We start from the raw sequence: 18,201 nt of genomic DNA, 5'->3' as shown, positions 1-18,201 counted from the left end.
TCACTTCATCCACTGCATCAGCTGGTCTACATTCATCTAACTGGTAGGCTCAGTGTGGTTTGATGCAGATGGGATCATGTGGCATCATTTGCCTAGCTGTAATCCCTAAGGGATAGTGACAGGCTACCATGTACCATGGAGCACCATGGGACCAAATTGTATAGCAGCACTGATTTATTCTAATCCCATGAAAAAAAAAAAAAAAAACCCTCACCGTCCATTCCTCCTCCTCCCCCCCAAGGCTCATAATTGAAAACAATGACTTCAGATTTAATGATTTTCAGTCATGATTGTTTTTAGGATGGGTTTTATCCACTATGTGCTCTAAGCACTCAGCACCACACTCTGAGCCTTGACTGCCACAATGTCCAAGCGGCCAGTTACAGAACTTTCTCTCACTGTGTGCCAGGGAAGAGAGCAGGCTTGCAGCCTGCTTCAGTGGCTCATCTCCCTGACTTCCTTGGCCTTCGCTGATGTTCTACAAGCAGCCCAGCTTACATTTATGAGTTCTAACTTCATGGAATAGGACAGGGAGCATACACTGTAATCCAATTAACTCCCGCTTGTAGGAAAAGCTGAAAATCAAGAGCCAGCTGGTGGTATTAACAGTGTTAAATATCTAGAAAAATGTAGGCTAACAGACTGAGTTTCAATAATTTCTGTGCTAGCATCTTTGGATGCATTGCAACACATGGTTAAAAGTGATCACCAATCACAGGCAGAGTGTCAGGAGTAGAGCTACTAATTCCATTTTACAGTTCACCAGCTCAGAGTCTTCTTCTTGTCGCTCCCATCTGTGCTCCCCCACAATAACCCGCAGGACAGTCTCTTGGCCATTCTCCAACCCACAACTTCCCCCTTTCTGCACTCTCTCTCTCTGAGGCATCACACTTGGTTCATTGGAAGACTGAAAGTAGAAAGTAGCAACTAGCAAAGCACAGTTGGTTCTCTTGCAGAGGACCTGATCAGAGGGCACTACTGATGGCTCAGGGAGTACAGAGTAAAACACATCAATTCCAAATTGGTGTTTGAGGGTGCATAAAAATAAATTCTATTCTATTCATGACGACAAGTACTTATTACTTTATGCTGTAAGCTTTTAGACGGCTGGCTTGAGCAAACAGCATAGTTCTCCTTCAAGTTTGTGGACAAGTTATAAAGCATACGGAGCCACAAGTCTCTAATTTATTGTGTTAGATATAGGATCCTATGTAATTGTGTCAGTGTTTACAACCCATGCTTTTAAATTTTAATCAACAATTAAACGATCCAATTAAACTGTTTCAGACTATCAGAGCCATGCTCTTATTTCTTTGTGGTGGTAAAAACAAAAAAAGGAGCTAGATGCTCATAAGGGACCATATATAATTAAAGAGTGGAAGGAAATATATCAAAGCTTCTATTGTTAGGACTGCATGTAATGAGTTTTTTTAAATCCATAAAACATGCAAAGAATTTAAGTAATTCATGCTCATGTTAATCAAAAGCTAGAGTATCATGCTGTTATGATGTATCTTGGTTATCACTCTAAATAGTTGACTTCAGTTGTCACCTGTGAAAATTTCTTCTTCATTTCATCAAAGAGACTTTGTCTGCAACTCCAAAACATATCCTATAAAAACAAAATTAATAACAAATCATAAAGCTTTAAAAAAGTATGGATGTTTTGTTTGCAGAGAGAACGTTTATTCTGTATGCAAAGTGGATATCAGCTTCTTATCACATCTTTTTTTAAAGTTTATTTAAAAAAATTAAATCTTCCAAATCAACTGTAATTTACAGGGCAAACTCTGCTAGAGAATTTGGTTCTACATTTAAGGTGTGTAACTTCCTAGACTAAAAGAATAAATAGGATTCGGAAAATGTTGATAAGTGATGATATGCTATTTATACAAAGTAAAAAAATTAATGAGCGCAAAAATATCAGTTTAAAATAATCCACCTCTGTAAATAAATTTAAATTAATGTAATTCTACTTGTTATTTTGCCTTTTTACAATAACTATTTCTCTCATATAGTGGCACTGATAACTTTGCTCGACTGGTTTAAGTAACCAGATCAGAATAAAGGCTTTTAATTCAGAGTTTATTACTCCATTTATATATTATTAAATTAGTCAATTTAACATGGGTTCATATCAGATTAGAATATTTTCTTTAGCAGTAATTTCAGTTAATGTGAACTGGTTGGCAAAAGTCTTAACCACAACTTGTGCAAGAAAAGATATTGTATACTACAAGATTCGAAAACATAGCATAAGTAATTGAATAAACAGATGACAAGTTTTTTGATAAATGAATATTATAAACCTACATCAGATGATGCTGCTAGTTTAAGTCTTTTTTTGGTAAAATGTTTCAGTTTAACAGCGAACTAATTCCTTAAGTCCCGCAGCTCCCATTGGCTGGGAACAGCGAACCGTGGCCACAGGGAGCTGAGGGGCTCCGTGCCTGCAGATGCTCCAGGTAAACAAAACGTCCCGACCCGCCAGCAGCTTACCCTGACAAAGTTTTCCAACCCCTGAAATATAGGGTCGGTTTACAAAAGGGTCACACAGTTTTTGCTATTTTTACTTATCCATCTTGGGGAGTCAGCTTATAAACGAACGGGCTAATGAACGAGTATATACGGTACTTCGTTGTTATTGAGAAACTGACCCCTTTTCTTGATACAACGGAGACATGGAAAACTGCCACTTAGGTCTTATGTTCCAGATCATGGTATTAACTACATTACTTAGAGATGGACTGCTGTTGAAGCAGACAGTCAAACTTTAAAAAATTCCTGATATTTCCTAAATACAATACATTTCTGTGATTAAAGTCACTCAGTGTTAATACCACACACTTTCTTAACTGCACTGATTTGGGATATATTATACAGCTATTTCCTAGCAGTTGAACGTTTATATTTTTCAAATACTGCATGACTATGAGTTCAACTGCATGCATTATATTCTGCATCTGAGAGAAAAAGCTATCTTTGATATCCTAGTATCAATTCTAAACTAACATTTAAAAAGATAAGACTGTACATGAAGACTCCTAAACTTATTTACCTGGATTTTAGAAATTATAAGGTTACACCTCACTAACACTTAGTGGGTTACGTAATATGTTTTGTAAAGTACAACAGGAGAGCTACTCTCTCCAGCATGAGGACTGGAGAATGCCCACTAATTTGTGCATGTTTTCCTGCACAAATTCAGCCTGGATACCCAACACTGAGGTCAACTTTCTAAGAAGGTCTTGATGTGCCCAGAAATCCGCCCGGCAACGGAAAGAAAACGTCTGGTGCCATGGCATCATCCAGTGACAAGGAGGATGGAGAGTAGCTGGCTGCTCTTGGTTCAGTACTGTACCCTGTCCAATTATGTCAGGCTGTACCTGCTCAGAGGTAGCATCCTCCAGCTGACTATGCAGCATGGATACCCTAGAGTAGGTTGAAGATCGGGACCTAAAGGAATGGGGAGCGTCCTATGGCATCAGTGGCCAATAAGTAGTGGACCGAGAGCCCCTATATCTACTGTGTGATCAGTACCAGGATTGGTAACAGACATATATCCGGATCAAACTGTAGACCAGCATCTAGGGGATGAAAGGAAAGTGAATGAAGATCTCAAACTCGACCCAGATGAGCCCCCAAAGTCATCCAGAAGCAATGGAAGGGGGTAATTTCTGGCAGAGCCAACCACAGTCCAGCCTCATCTGATATCCAATATGTTGACTGCATCGGCTCAAGGCTGGTAGAGAAGTTGATGCACTAAGGGTTGCCCAGGGTAACACGTTCTCACTCAGTACCAACCCTGAAAGAGATCCCAGTTCTGAGGTCACCACCAGTTCTGGCACTAGTCTCATTAGGGTAGCCAGGCTCAAGAGCAATACCGAGGACGGTGTCAGTGCCGTAACTACTGATGAAGTCATGACTGCTAAGTTTTCCTGTGTGATTGGAGAATCTGGGATTGAGAGGGATAATAGGTCTGACATTGCCCAGTAGGCTGGGGACGTGTCATCATTGGTACCGAAGTCACTGGTAACAGATTCATGCATGGTGTTGGAGTCAACGGTACAGCCTTACGATAGTGTCTTGGTACGAGGGAATGGGTCAATGGCCCAGCTCTCTCACAAGTACCCAAGGAGCCACAGTGCCGGTCAGCAGAGATTAACATGGAAGATGACAGCGCTCTTCAAGATCTGGAGTGGCTATGGTCCAATTTATGGGCCCTTTTTCTTGGTGGGATTCAAGGAAGGGAAATGATCTCCCAGCCTGTTAAAGGCAGGCAATGAGTCCTGCCAAGGAACATCAGCATGCTGTGGCTTCAATGGTGGCTGAGGAACTTGTAGCGTCTTTGGTGACGATATAGGCCTTATAGCTTGCTCCATCGGTGCTGCTTGAGTCTCAAATCCCTTGCCAGCAGTATCCTTTTCTTACAGAAGGAGCACCTGTCCTTAATATGCCCCTCTCACAGGCACAAACATGTGTGGGTATCATTATTCACAATTGCCCATCGTATATGTTTGTGGTGCAATGTTTAAATCCTGGTGAAGGAATTCCACCAGGAAACTACAACTAAATAACCTAACCAACCTAAGATACTACTACTAAACAACTAACTAAACTATTTACAAGAAGTTCTCAAGGACAGAAAAAAGAAGCAGTGTGAAGAAACACTATTAAGAGTGCTGCAACTGTAGCAGCAGGCAATGAGAAGGAACTGAGGCAGACAGGATGTTGCTGCCCTTAGCTAGCCAGCGGAGGGGCTATGAGGCAAATGGCATGAGCGTCACTCCTACAGGTATTGCAGGGCAAATTTCTACAGCTTTGGTGCGCTTTGCGCGCTCACCTGAGTGGAATACATTTTTTTTTTCTTTTTTGAAGCCAAAGTTTAAACAGAGTTAAACCAGACACCTTTAACGTACTGTGTACTTATCTTCTACAAAATACTCCATAATTAAAACAAAATTAAAACAACAAGTATTGAAGCTCTTTAATAGTCTCAATAAAATAAAATAAATTAAAATAAAATAGAAGTTTTTAGGGCACTAAATTCATTCAGCAAAATTGTTGGAGGTTTTTAAGAACAGGCTGGACAAATACCAATGTGGTCCCACCTCAGTGCAGGGGACTGGACTTGATGACCTCTGATTTCTAAAAGTAAATATAAACAAAGAGGGTGTATTCATGCCGTCACTGGACAAGTTTGGTAAGGGGAGAAGAGCAATATGTAGGTGAACAGCAGCATATTTGGAGACCAGATTACAAAGTAATGCCAAAACTAGCTTAAAAGGATCATCTGATAAAGCTACAAAATGAAAGTTTCTAATCCACAGTTTTTACTGTATGAAAAAAGGCACTTTCAAATATAACTTGAAGAATGCTCTTTTAGAGTATAACAAACAGGTCTTACAATTTGTTTTATCTAAAATTTCTCTTAATGTTCTAATCCTCAGTACAGCATATATCATTTTGTAAAAATTATTTCATGTTTACTCTGTAATGCAACAAAAGTCTTTCCCAACTACTTTTCCAAGTAATTTTGAAGGGAAATTTCAGTGATTCATTGTTCAATACTGTAATCAGAATCTTAAACAACCCCCCCAAGTGAAGTTAACAGCAATTTTGCATATGTGAGTATGCAGAATTGAGCCCCTAGGTCATATTAAATATTTTAAATGTTTTCCAAAACCTAGTAAGTCTACTTAAAAAAAAAGGAAATAAAAAATGTAATGTAAACATTCCCACATATTTGCAACGCAAAACACTACAGCCACATGCTAGTACATAAGCACCAGAAGTGGGAAAAAGTGAAACTGTTTATCCACAATGAAGGAAATCCAAAGCTATTATTTTCAAAGCAGACCAGTAAGAACAGTAGTCATTGCCAAATCATGCAACAAGAAATTACTTAAATTGTTATTCTGTTTCTCTTAAGATATCTTGCAGAATTCTCATTTCTGGTCTGAGCAATTTAGCAGAAAACAGGTGGCAATATCTAAGCCCTTAAGGTTTTATGGCCCTTACAGGCAAGAGTAATAGCAGAGGAATGAGCCGCCAACACCACTCATCAGAAGTGGCTCACTTAAACATGGCTCCTTTAGTGATTACCCTACACAGCAAATTGTCTTCAAATGAAACAAAGATATGGATAGACTTCAAGAGTTCTAGTCTCCTCCAACTAACATTTCAAAGACCTCTTAAGCCAGAGCAAGGCCTTTCCACACCCACATGCATACCCAGGTGAGAACATAGATAGCAGGCTTATTAAGTAGAACTGTCACTGTACTGGATAAGAATCTCAGATATGAGACCATAGCACCACCTTATCCTTGTCAAACTTAGTATTAGGTGGATCAGTCACAGGGGAGCTTAAACTTCTGTCACTCTTTATGAGCTGGTCATTTCCACCAGCAATATGATCTGGCTAAAAAGGCGTTTTGTCAGGACTCTATTAATATTCATGTGGGCCTTTTTAATCCAGATTTTGAAAGCATCAAGGTCCCCCCATGAATCTGATGACAAGAGGTTGCAGAGACTTGTGTCTTTATTTCATGACTAGTTGAAAGATGTCAAATGAACCCAGTTGAAATGAGTTTTTTATTTTAACACTCAAGCAAGGTATTTTTGGGTGGGACAAATAAAGGGACCTGTTTGCACGACATGTCCACATCATCATGCACTTTTTTTTTAGTATTTATCCTTGGAAAGGGTCTCAAAAGAAGAGTTTGAGTGATTCTTCATCCATGAAAACCTATTACTCCACAAACGGAAAGGCTGCTGCTGCAAAATAGTACCCTTAATCCAAATAAATCATGGCATAAATACTTTGTGGTTCTGGAACAAAAGACTGTTTGCCCAGACTTTCCTTTTGTTATCACTGCCTTGATCACCATATTGGAGGTGCGAGACAGACAGCCATCCTCAGAAGGGTATGCTTTCTTGACCACGTTAAAGGCAGAGGCAGTTATGTAAGGTGTTTGCCACACCATTGCTAGACAACAGAAAAACAGAGTTCAAGTGCACAGAAACTATACTGAATGAAGATTCCTGACCTAGAGGTCTTCTGATTTTGGCCCTGGTACATTCACAAATGGGTACCATCTGAAAGCCATAGTACCACATTTGGCCTCAAAGGCCAACCAAGCAAAGTGCCAGAGCACAGGCTTTGATCTTGGGGCAAAACACTCCAACTGTATAGACAGCACCAGTAGGTTTCAAAACAGGGCCTGAAGCAAAGACAACACTGCAGCCTCTGAGATGACTAAGATGGACATGGCAAGGTCTGTGAACATATACACTACCACAAAGTCTCCCAAGATCAGTCTCATTGTCCTGAATGTAGAGTGGTGAGACTGATGTGATTACTTTGCCAGCAGCAGGCTCACCCTCGATGCTTCTTACAAAGAAACAATGCCTCATCAGCTCAGCTGAAGTCAAAAGGGGCACTGGAAGGATACAACCAAAAATACTTCAGTGATGAAGGTACCCCACTGGCCTAGAGGGAAGCTGGGTCTGTGCCAATGTGGGCAGCACCAGAGTGCCCTAGCATTCAATGATCAAAGGTGACTCAGCCTTATAATTCACAGATTACTCATTTGGCATGAGGCCGCACTAAAATGTAAGAGACTTAGCTTGCCTCAACATGGAAATTGAAACATTTCCCTGATCTAACTGCACTTATGGTGTTGCCTACACATAAGATATCACCCTCACACCGTGTCCCCATCTTCCAGCTACAGATGCAGTGAACATGCTCATCCATTATCATCTTTCTGCCATGCTGACATTGCTCAAAGCTGAGTAGTCTCTCTTCCTCCTGAAGAGTCAGGAAACAGACATTTGGGGTTGGGGGGAAGAAAGCATGAAAACTATGCAAATCAAGAAACTTGGAAATTAATAGGAATAGAGACCCTGAGACAGATGATGAAGCAAGAGTGTGTTGAATCACTGACCGAAAAATACAAATACGTGAAGACTGACCATGGAACCAGATTTTCTCCAAGGTCCATGGAGGCTGGCAATTCATCAGTGTTTCTGCTCTAGCAGCCACAAAAAAGAAAACAGACCTGACTAGAAGGCAGGGAAAGCTATAAATAAAAGATTATCCTGCCCTGCCAGCATAGGTTAAAACAAGCTAGAGTAGCCAGCTGCAGTTGTGCTGTTCCTACATGGAGGTTCACTGATGACAGCAGTCAAGAAGGTACTAACTGGAATGTTCAAACAGCAGCAGTTAAGCTTAGGGATAGTGCACAATCACCGCAGAAGATGTGGCTTGTGCTCCTGCTACTACAACCCTTAGAAGGCAAAATACCCTTAAATCCTGGTACCCAATCCTGCACAAATGATATTTTTAAGAAAGAACATTTATGGGGAAATACTCTGTAGACTATCAAAGTATTACTAAAATAGTTCTGGATTATAGACCAGGAAATTTTTAAAATATTTTTTGATAATGCAGTTGCTATTTCATCTTTCATTTTAATTAGATTTAGCTTTGTCACTGTTCTCTTAAAAAAAAAAAAAAAAAAATCTCAGTGCAACAAAAAAACCACATACACACAAAACCCAAACCACTTCTAGCTATCTAGCCACTTTTAGCTAGTACAGAATCCCCCCAGTTTTTGTTTTTAACCTATCATGCTATTTAACAAAACTGCTGCTTTGAAACACATTTCTAAGTGACACAAAAATAAATAAATGCTAAATGTGCACATGCATACAGCATAAACCTTCTCCCTCAGCAGAGGGCTTCTGTTGACAAGCGGTGACTCAAGCAGTGACACAGAGGTGGTGTTTGGATGCTCAGGATGTGCAATTACAATTAATCAAAGGAACCCCTAACTAGGATGAACTATTGCACATCTACCAATCCTAAGTTTTTTAACAGGCCCGTCATTCTGAGATCATGGGCAAAATTTTCCAAAGCACTTAAGTAAATTGTAGCACTTTTTCAAAGTGACTTAAATGCCTAACTCACTTAAGTGTTTTGAAAATGTTACTCTTAGTCAGATAAATAATTTTAATGTAGTTTCAGGTAGACCCCTACCAATTTTTTTTTACCATAATTCTTCCTATGTTTAAAAATTATTTTTTCTCCTGTTGCTGTGCAAGACCACCTATTCTAATGGGATAGCAGTAGCTATATATTAAATGTAGTTAAAATACACAAAAAGTAAATAAAGAAAATATTTTTTCTCCAATCTGTTACTGTAGTTGACAGTTGAAAAGTCACTCATTTTGTTACACCTGCAATATTTTAATTTTAAGCCACACATTCAGATACGTTCAATAAGAAAATTCTCAGAAGAGCGACAAAAAGACCACTTTTTTTTTAAGCTCTTTGTTTAAAAAAAGTTAAATTAGTAATTCACTTGTTGATAAACATTATGCATTTGATTAAGCCTGGAGACACATCTGCACCAGGAATTTCAAGCTGGTTTCTTAGAATTTGGGACATTTTAACAACTGATAACAAATATGAACAGGATGACACAAACATCTAACTTTTGATGACACAGCAACCTTAGATTTAATTTTCTATAGAATAGTGATCTATTTCAGAATGTAAAAGGGGCCTGGAGTCTGTATCTATACTTAAGTTTTCTAAAGCCAGTAGCATGCTGATTCTAAATTATTGAAAAAAAGATTAGTGTCGAGCCTTGAAGAAACAAAGGTCTTAATTGTGCTATCCCTTGCTCAGATAAGTAGTCTTTACAAAAAACAAATCTCCTTAAGGCCAAAGGAAGGACTATTTGAGAAAGAGATTTGACCCTATGTTAATAATGCAAATAAATTCTATCAGCAGAACAAGCTTTTGGGGTAAGGGGGTATAGATCTATTTAAATGATTTCTTTTATAAACATTTCCACTTTGTACACATAAATAGTCATTGGGCCTGAGAGACAGACTGAAAATGCGTGTATAGCCTGGTGGTTAGAACACTTACATGGGAGGTGGGTCCAGTCTCCTTACTCCAATCACTCATTATTTATCCGAAGTGGAACAGCTTTGGAAACTATGGGGCTGAGCTCTCACATGCTCCTTCTTACACCCAAAGGTTTTGGCGGTAAACCTGAGACCTGATCCTCCCACTCCAGTTTCTAGGAAATATGTATGGTTTACCTTTCTCCTTCAGGAGACTGGCTGCCCCCATAATGGGTTGAGCTTCCCCACACATCCTGGAAATATTACAAGCACCAATTCTTCAGAGCAAAAAGGGAGAAATAGGGTAGGGCTGCTTCCCTGTGAGGCATCTCTGACTGCTTTTAAACAGCAGAGGAGTCAAGCAAGGGAAATTCTTCAATCATTCCCACACAGCCAAATTCCTTTTTCTGCCCCACCATCTTGGAGTTCAGGGCCCAGGGACTCCAGTGGCCTAACCTCAGCTTCTCTAAGGGAAGAGTATTAACGCCCCCCCCGACACACACACTCTGCTGGGATGGCCTTTTGTTCCCCACATAGTAAGTCAAGGTAAGCAGAATTCCTTTTCCTCCCTGGCTCAGGGTCCTTTACATCTTCACAGACCATCAGGCAGTCCCAGGCTGCCAAGGTCGAGGGGGCAAGATTACTGCCTACCATCAGTGGGGAAAATGAGTCAGTGCTGAGTAACCAAGAATGCTACTGGGAGTGGTGAGACACCAGTACAGTGAGGAGATGCGGGGGGCCAGAACTTCACTGTGAGTAAGGAAACAGAGACACAGCTAACAGGTGCTAGGATTCAAGACTCTGCAGGGAAAGAGAACATGAGGCACAGCCAAAGGTGATGTGTGTCAGAGCTCCCCTGGAATGAGGGAGACAGTGGGTAGTTAAGAGTGCTGCCAAATTCATGATACATGGCAGAGAGTAGGAAAAGCCTCAAGTGGATGTGAAGCAACTTCTGGGGGGAGTGTAACTGTTAAGGATGGGGAATGGTGCCCCTTACTCTATGGTTTCAGGGTGGTCTGCTGAAATGTAACTAAACCTGAGGGAGACTGGGGAAGAAGACACATCTAACCCCTCCTTTAAGGGATGTAAACGTGGTAACTTACCTATAATATCATTAAACTGTATTTTGATATGATAATTGGAATTGTTTACTAACAATCTATGAAGTTCAAGTTAATATGTAGTAAAGCAGATGCTCTGCCTAGAAGTGGGATTCCAGAACATAGCTAGGGTACATATTATATATCCCTACTCTATTTTTTTTAAAAGGGGGAGAAATGTGATGTATTGGTGGTTTTTTCTGTACCACTTCTGAATTTTGGATGATTTTATAAAACTATATCATGAAATTACTGTGCATGGAAAGCCTATATGTATACGAATCCCCCGTGAGCTAGCCAGATTGTGTCATGTCTCTGTTAGTGCTGAGCAATCAGACTCAATTATCATATATTCAGAGTAAAACACCTTGGGACAAAATGTTTGCTCTGCATGGGAGAAAACACTTTCTCCTCTTGCCTGAAGGTAGGTGGGCTTAGATGTAATGGAAAATTACCAAAAGGCAGAACAAAAGAAGAAGGAGACCTCAGCAGGAGTCTATAAATGGACTCATAGGGAAAGTGGCAGGAGAACCATTTTGCACCAGACTAAGATGAGTGAGGCTGTTGCAGGAGCAGGGTAGGCAAGGAGGCAGGGACGCCACCTTTCTGACAGAACAAATATAGATCCCCCCACCAAAGGACTCCTAAAGGAAGGGTGAGCTACTGAGAGACATTGTGTTTAGGATGTTCTATTGTTTAGTATGATTTGTATTCTCCTGTACAGAATCTGTTAACTAAAGAGCATAAAGGTGACGGTCTGAACAAAACGTGCGTCTTGTCAACTGCTTCACATCTCAGAGGTAGTTAAACTGTAAACCGAAAGTTTCACATCTTGTGGGGCAGAGTTCCAGGAGAGAGGTGTGTTTAAGACCTGGGGAGTCTGAAGGGGCAGTGCTTGCACCCAGAGGGGCTAGACAAATGCACAGCAGTTTCCAACACTTGGAAAGTGGGTGCCAGACAAGGGATCTGAGCCCTGAGTGTGTGCCTAAGGATGCTGAGATTGGGGCAATGGCTTGACCCCATTTAGGCTCCACCATCTTAAAACACCCTTGGGAATCCATAGGACAGAGGTTTGGATTTCCCTCACATCAATCCTAGCAGGTGGCCACAAAGGGGCACCTGCTAGGAATTGTGACACCCAATATACACCATGTAAAGAAAATTAATAGTGTAAAATTGGTACTGTGGAGAGGCCTAGTTAAGTGGCAAATAAATAATTATCTAGCTCTTATGTTGCACTTTTCCTCAATAGGTCTCAAAACACTTTAACAAAGGAGATCAGTATCATTATGTCCATTTTACAGTTAGGGAAACAGAGGAAGTGACTTACCAAAGGTCACCCAACAGGCCAGTGGCAGGTCTAGAGTCTCACTCCAGTCCACTGGGCTACGCAACATAATATTGCTCAGATCACTGTCATGGAAAACTCTTATAGCTGTTATAATGAAGGAGCTAACAGTGTCTAGTAGCAAAAACAGCCTAACTTGTTTTGTTTTTAACTGGACATCAGATCACCCACTTTAACAATGGGGTAGTAAGTTTCACTACTTTTTTGTCACACCTATATATATTAGCATTCTGGATTAGAACACAACAGAAATGGAGGAGGGAATAAAATTGTAAGATTTTACAGAAGCAACATTAACTAAATTTTAATTATTTCCTCTTTAAAAATATTGCAAAAATGCTTATGATCTCATGTGCACACTGAACTTGATAAAGCACTGTTGGTTTTAACATATATATAGTTACAGAAATCCTATTTATCCAGATGGGTAATTTTCTCAAGAACAGATCAGACATTAGGGTGACCTCCCCACCAAGAATGTCATTTGTTTGCTCAAGGGACAATAGAAATTAACATTTAAAAAAAAACTGAAAAAATTGTGTTCGCTATGTAGAAACTAACAATTCAACGTTCAGACAAGCCTAATAGAAAGAACCCAGAAAAAGAGCTCTTCCATGAATTTATTTCCATTTCCAAGTAATTTCAAAATCCTCTATTCTGGAACCTTTAAAATAACTAAAAGTACAATTATAAAAGAATAAAATCAGCAGCTTTCCTGAAACAAGAAAACAGAAGGCTGTTACACCTTCACAATATCTCAATTGCCATTGCCAGCAATTTGCATTACCAGCCCTTGCCCCATCTCCAATTTCAATCCAACAACTGAATTAAGAGTGTGGCCAGCTTTATGAGCTGAACTAGTGTCCACCTCAAGTGGCCATGAAATCTTCCAACTGTCCCAAAAGAATCACCACCAACAGGGACATTGAAAGTCCCACACGTTCAGTCACAGTGCCTCCAATGCCACTACAGTGGGGGAGCTATAATAGCTCATAGATGACTTCTCTGCACTGCAAAGGGCATGTATCTACCAATATCTGTTCTACCTTGAAGCACAGGCTCATCTACAAGATGGAAATATTGCATTTAATCCAGGTTTGGACTGAGAGGATTCACTTCAGATGGTTGTAAAGCAGCACAGTCTCACACACTCCCACCATTGATTTAATGACAGCAAGTATAAAGTACGTACACTTTATACTGACAAGTGTACTTTGGACAGTTCAAGTTTAAGTTTCCACATATTCTCCCTCCTCCTCCACAAACTGTAAATTAAATGACACCCTGTAGCAGCTACAGAAATTGCTTACGTGGGAAAGAAACATTAGGATGTAATAATGCATTTTAATTGCAATTTAGCAGGTGAAAAATAAGCAATCAACATCATATAACCAAACAACTCCCTGGGCAAACTGCTCCATAGATCACAATGTGGCAACTACAGCTCTATAAGAAGTCCCAAAGTTAATGGTATATCACTGAACCCTCACTAAATTTTATGTGATCAATATCTAAAAGCTATAAGTAGCTTGTTTGCAGCACAGCAACATGTGTTTCTATATGCAGCTAGACTTGAACATAACCATTGACTCATACAGTGTACAGAGTAAGTAGCTTCCAGTCTCCTGGGATGTAGACTATATCACTCACCCCTTAACAGCTGGAACAAAACAGTGTTTAACAGTCAGCCCGTTCAACAACTAAATTTGGTCCTCAAACTATTAACTCATGGAGATAATTTAGAAGTTGGAAGAACATAAAAAGCTCAATTAAAAAACACCACAGCTTCTATAAGCACTGCTTTGGGGTAGTTAGAATTCCTTAGCATACTTTTTAGCTAAAGGAGATCCTGAACACAAAGCCCAGTACCAGCACTGCAAATAGCTAGTAGATAGTAAAGCAAGAAGAGGCAGATAAAAGCAAAACCTTAAATCACATTTATTTTAGATAAGTCAGTTGTACCTATCAGAGGCCCTACACAAAAGTAAAACAGGATTTATAAAATAGTCAAATTCAGATAGGATTAACATTAATAAAGCCCTCTGAGCCCACAGGAACTAAATTCTCCCACACATACAAACACCAAACCCATGTTCCCTACACAAAAGCCTCTGAAAACCAATAACCATTGTATAGTGTGCCTTGGGAGGCAAACTTAGTTTCTGTCAAGCCAGAAGGAAAAAAGGCATTCCAGAATCGAGGACCCTTAACTGAAAATACATTGCCATTAACCGCTTACCACTTAAAGCAAGAATCAGTTATAATTCAAACACCCCAGACCACCTCAACTACCATGGTATCACATGAGGAAAGAGGCGGTCTCCAATCTTGTAGCTGTGACCCATACCATTTAGGACTTTTACATCCTCACTTTCCGCCAACTAGTCAAGGAAACTGACATTTTAAATGTCATCTTGCCATTTTTGTCCCAAGCAAACAAAAGCGGTATTAAGTAAAACAACATGGTTCTGTATCGTCTTTCAAGAGACCCTGGTTCAAATCCCACTCTAATTTCCAGAGGCAGGCAGCATGTGCTGCAAAAAAAAAAAAAAAAAAAAAAAAAAAAGTGTCACTCCGCCCTTTGGGAGGTGGTAAGAAAACAGTGACTCCTTCTTCACCTAATAAGCAGCAGAACTGAAACTCCAAAAAAGCTCACACCATCTTCTACTTGTGGAAGTACAATAATGCAGGAGTCGCACAGCAAAATCAAGGAAAACTGAAGAGACCAAAGGGACAGATCTTCCGAGTTTCAACTGGGACCCCGGAGGACACAGTTCACCCACACCTCTCTCAAAATAGTGTTCCCTTTATGAGACTATTATTGAATCCAACAGGTGTAGCTCGTGAATGCTGCAGTAAGAGATTTGTTAATCTTCCACGCACCCTAATTCAAGCAAAGGGCACACTGTAAAGTTAGAAAAGTACAACAGAAAATGCCAATATTGTGTGTGTTATTTGTAACAGAAGTAGGGATCTTGAAGGGTTTTAAGACACCCCCTCAATCTGTTTCTCTCTCTCTCTCATCAAAACAACTATTTTGTGTGTCTCATATTTGCATTATAAAGAAAACTGAATTCAGTTTACAAAAAAAAAAATCACAGAACAGTTTACTTCATTACAGAGTAAATTGTCAATGTTCACATCAGTCAGTGGTTTTCCACTGTGTTTACTTGCAAAAAGTAGTGAGGTGTAACTTAGAAGAGAATCTGAGAAGAATCACAACCAAATCTGTAATTTACAAGGGGACTATCAACATTCATCATTTACAAATGTCATGAAGTTTTCTTTAAGATATCCAAATCCATGACAACTTTACAGGACATCACATCATTAATTCTTTTAAAACAGTTACCTTCCTCTATCTGTTCCCTTTACTTCTTTCATACCAAAGGGAAAAAAATCTTAAATTGAGCAGACAATTAAAAATACACATCTGAAACATACATATTCTGAATACATTTTAAACCCAACAGGTAGATGTGTGTGTGTGATACACACGCACAGACTAAAAAAAACCTAAACAGGAATAAAAACTAAAAAACTAAAAGGAACAGCCATAGCTAGATTCTTCTGTTGATCATCCCTATCTATTCCAGTTACCCACCACAAGTGCCACAGGCTTTTTCTGTCAGTCTCCTTTATTTCCTAGTTTTCATCCACGTATACTGGCTATATCCCCTCCTGCCTTGTGGTGGTGTTTTTGTTTGTTTTTAAACCAAATATTTTATTTTTAAGTTTCAGAAACATTTGCCTCCAAAGTACAGCTTTCCATTACCTTATTTCCTTCAATTATACAGTAGTGGCCCCCATACTCTCTCATAGCTTACATTTCTATAAAATTCAGGATTATTTGTACTATAATTGTGCTCAGGAATCACGGTTGCACAATGCCAAGCATTGTACAAACCAGGAATAAGAAGACAAGCCTTGCCCCAAAGAGTTTACAATCTAGATATATAACAAGACAGAACAGATGGAGAAAATAAGCAAATTTGGGTGGGAGGACAAAGTAACAATAAGAGTTAGAACAATTTAATTGGAATGTAAAATCATTTTAAAAATTAACTGAGCCTATCCTGTCAGATCCCCACAGTTCTCAAAAGAATTTGCTGAAAACCTTGTATATTATTAATTGCCTTAACAGATCATTATGATCACTTTGTCCATCACTTAAAACCTATACTCCCCCCCCTCTCAATCCTGAGCAGTATTTTTGGACATATGTGATTTACATGAGAAGCATCAGCACAAAAGGACAGGGGGGCTCAGTTCTCCTCCACTTTGCTGTTTGTAAGAGACTAGGGATAAGGGGCAGACCTTCTCCCTCCCTCCCCATTGCTGGAGAGAGAGAGCAGCCTTTTCCTGCAAACAGGAACACAATCGGTTGCCAAATCAATTATCTTATTACACCCCCAGCCCACCACAAACATTCCTGCCCTTTTCCACCACCTTCAAAGAACCACACAGGGAAGTTTCCATCCCCAAACTCCACACATGGGCCTAGCCTCTCCAAACCGCATAGACAGAGGCCTTCCCTCCTGTCTCCACCCCAAGGGCTTTCCCCTCCTCAAAACTCTCAGACTGAATCCCTCCCTGGTGCCCTCCCACTAACCCAGCTCCTTCAAACAACACCGACAGGGGCCTGCTCTCCTCCCAGGTGTCATATGGACAATTTCTCTTCCTACATCCCAGCTAAGGGTCCCCAGATAACTTCACATAGGCATGGCGCTTCTCCCACCTGCTCATCCAACACCGCAGGCTCCCTGGAACCACACAGACGTCCTTTAACCTCTCTCTCTTCCCGCAAGTGAGCCCTGGGTCAGACAAGGGATCTCACCACTCAGGCTTCACCTCTTCCTCCTTCACACGCAGCTCCCCCTCAGATCTCTCATACGAATAGGCGCTCCCCTCAACCTTAGAAAAACCAGGGCCTCCCCACATTCATGCTACAAGTGCCTCCCCCCCAAGCTCTCGCAGACAACACCACACACTGGGGCCCTCTTCTTCCCACATAAACCCACATGCAATGAAGAAGTGGGTTTTTACCCACGAAAGCTTATGCCCAAATAAATCTGTTAGTCTTTAAAGTACCACCGGACTCCTCATTGTTTTTGTGGATACAACGGCTACCCCTCTGATACTTGCCACATGCAGTGACACCGACAGGTGCCTTTCACAACCCTCCCCCGCCCTTACGGGCCTTGCACTTACACTGCAAAGCCACAACCCTACCCCCACACTCCAGTCCCCCTAATAGGGACCCACACATGCACTCCCGGCTCACTTGGACAGGGATTTCCTTCCTGCGGCTACTCACAAAAAGAGGGGCCAACGCACCCCCCCCGCAGGCCCGATCCGGAGCGGGGCCTCCCCGCCACACCTTCCCGGGCCCGACCCCCCACCACACACACACCCCGGGCCTGACCGGGAGCAGGGCCTCCCCGCCACACCGGGCCCGACCCCCCACCACACACCGCGCACCTCCCCCTCACTTACGTCCCCGCCCGAGGCTTCCCTGGCAGGAGCCTCCCCCCTCCCCCACACACGCCGAGCGACCCCGCCGCACGGGCCCCACCTCTTTGGGGACGAGCTGGTTCTCCTCGTTGGGCACCATGGCCGGTGGCGCGGCGCTGGGCCCGCAGCAGGCTGGGCCGAGGAGTCGTCAGCAGCGGCCGGAGGAGGCGGAGGGACGCGAGCGGCTCATTCTCCCCGACACACACACCACCCCGCGAGGGCAGCGCCGCGGCCCCCACCCCCTCCACCTGCGCCAGCCAATGGGAAAATGGCCGACGACAAGCCTCGCGAGACAGGCCGGCCTCGCGCCCCCCAGCC

At 41.4% G+C, this 18,201-nt stretch overlaps 1 protein-coding gene across 3 annotated transcripts in view; it reads right to left on the bottom strand.

Moving 5' to 3' along the window:
• USP47 (ubiquitin specific peptidase 47) overlaps positions 1-18,072 on the bottom strand; it is a 116,350-nt gene extending 98,278 nt beyond the window's left edge. For 2 of the 3 annotated variants that reach the window (XM_054025902.1, XM_054025903.1), the window contains exons 1-2: positions 17,945-18,072; positions 1,553-1,612 (exon numbers count right to left, since the gene is read on the bottom strand). In XM_054025902.1, coding sequence (XP_053881877.1) covers positions 1,553-1,612; positions 17,945-17,983 — 99 coding nt within the window. In that variant the 5' untranslated portion in view covers positions 17,984-18,072. The remainder of the gene's footprint in view (positions 1-1,552; positions 1,613-17,944) is intronic. The other variant, XM_054025904.1, reaches the window with a different exon arrangement.
• Between the last annotated feature and the right edge of the window lie 129 nt (positions 18,073-18,201).

This window comes from Malaclemys terrapin, chromosome 4, assembly GCF_027887155.1.
Source record: "Malaclemys terrapin pileata isolate rMalTer1 chromosome 4, rMalTer1.hap1, whole genome shotgun sequence".
Taxonomy (NCBI): domain Eukaryota; kingdom Metazoa; phylum Chordata; order Testudines; family Emydidae; genus Malaclemys; species Malaclemys terrapin.
The sequence above is the reverse complement of the archived record's forward strand: the minus strand, read 5'-3'. Positions and strand labels throughout refer to the sequence as shown.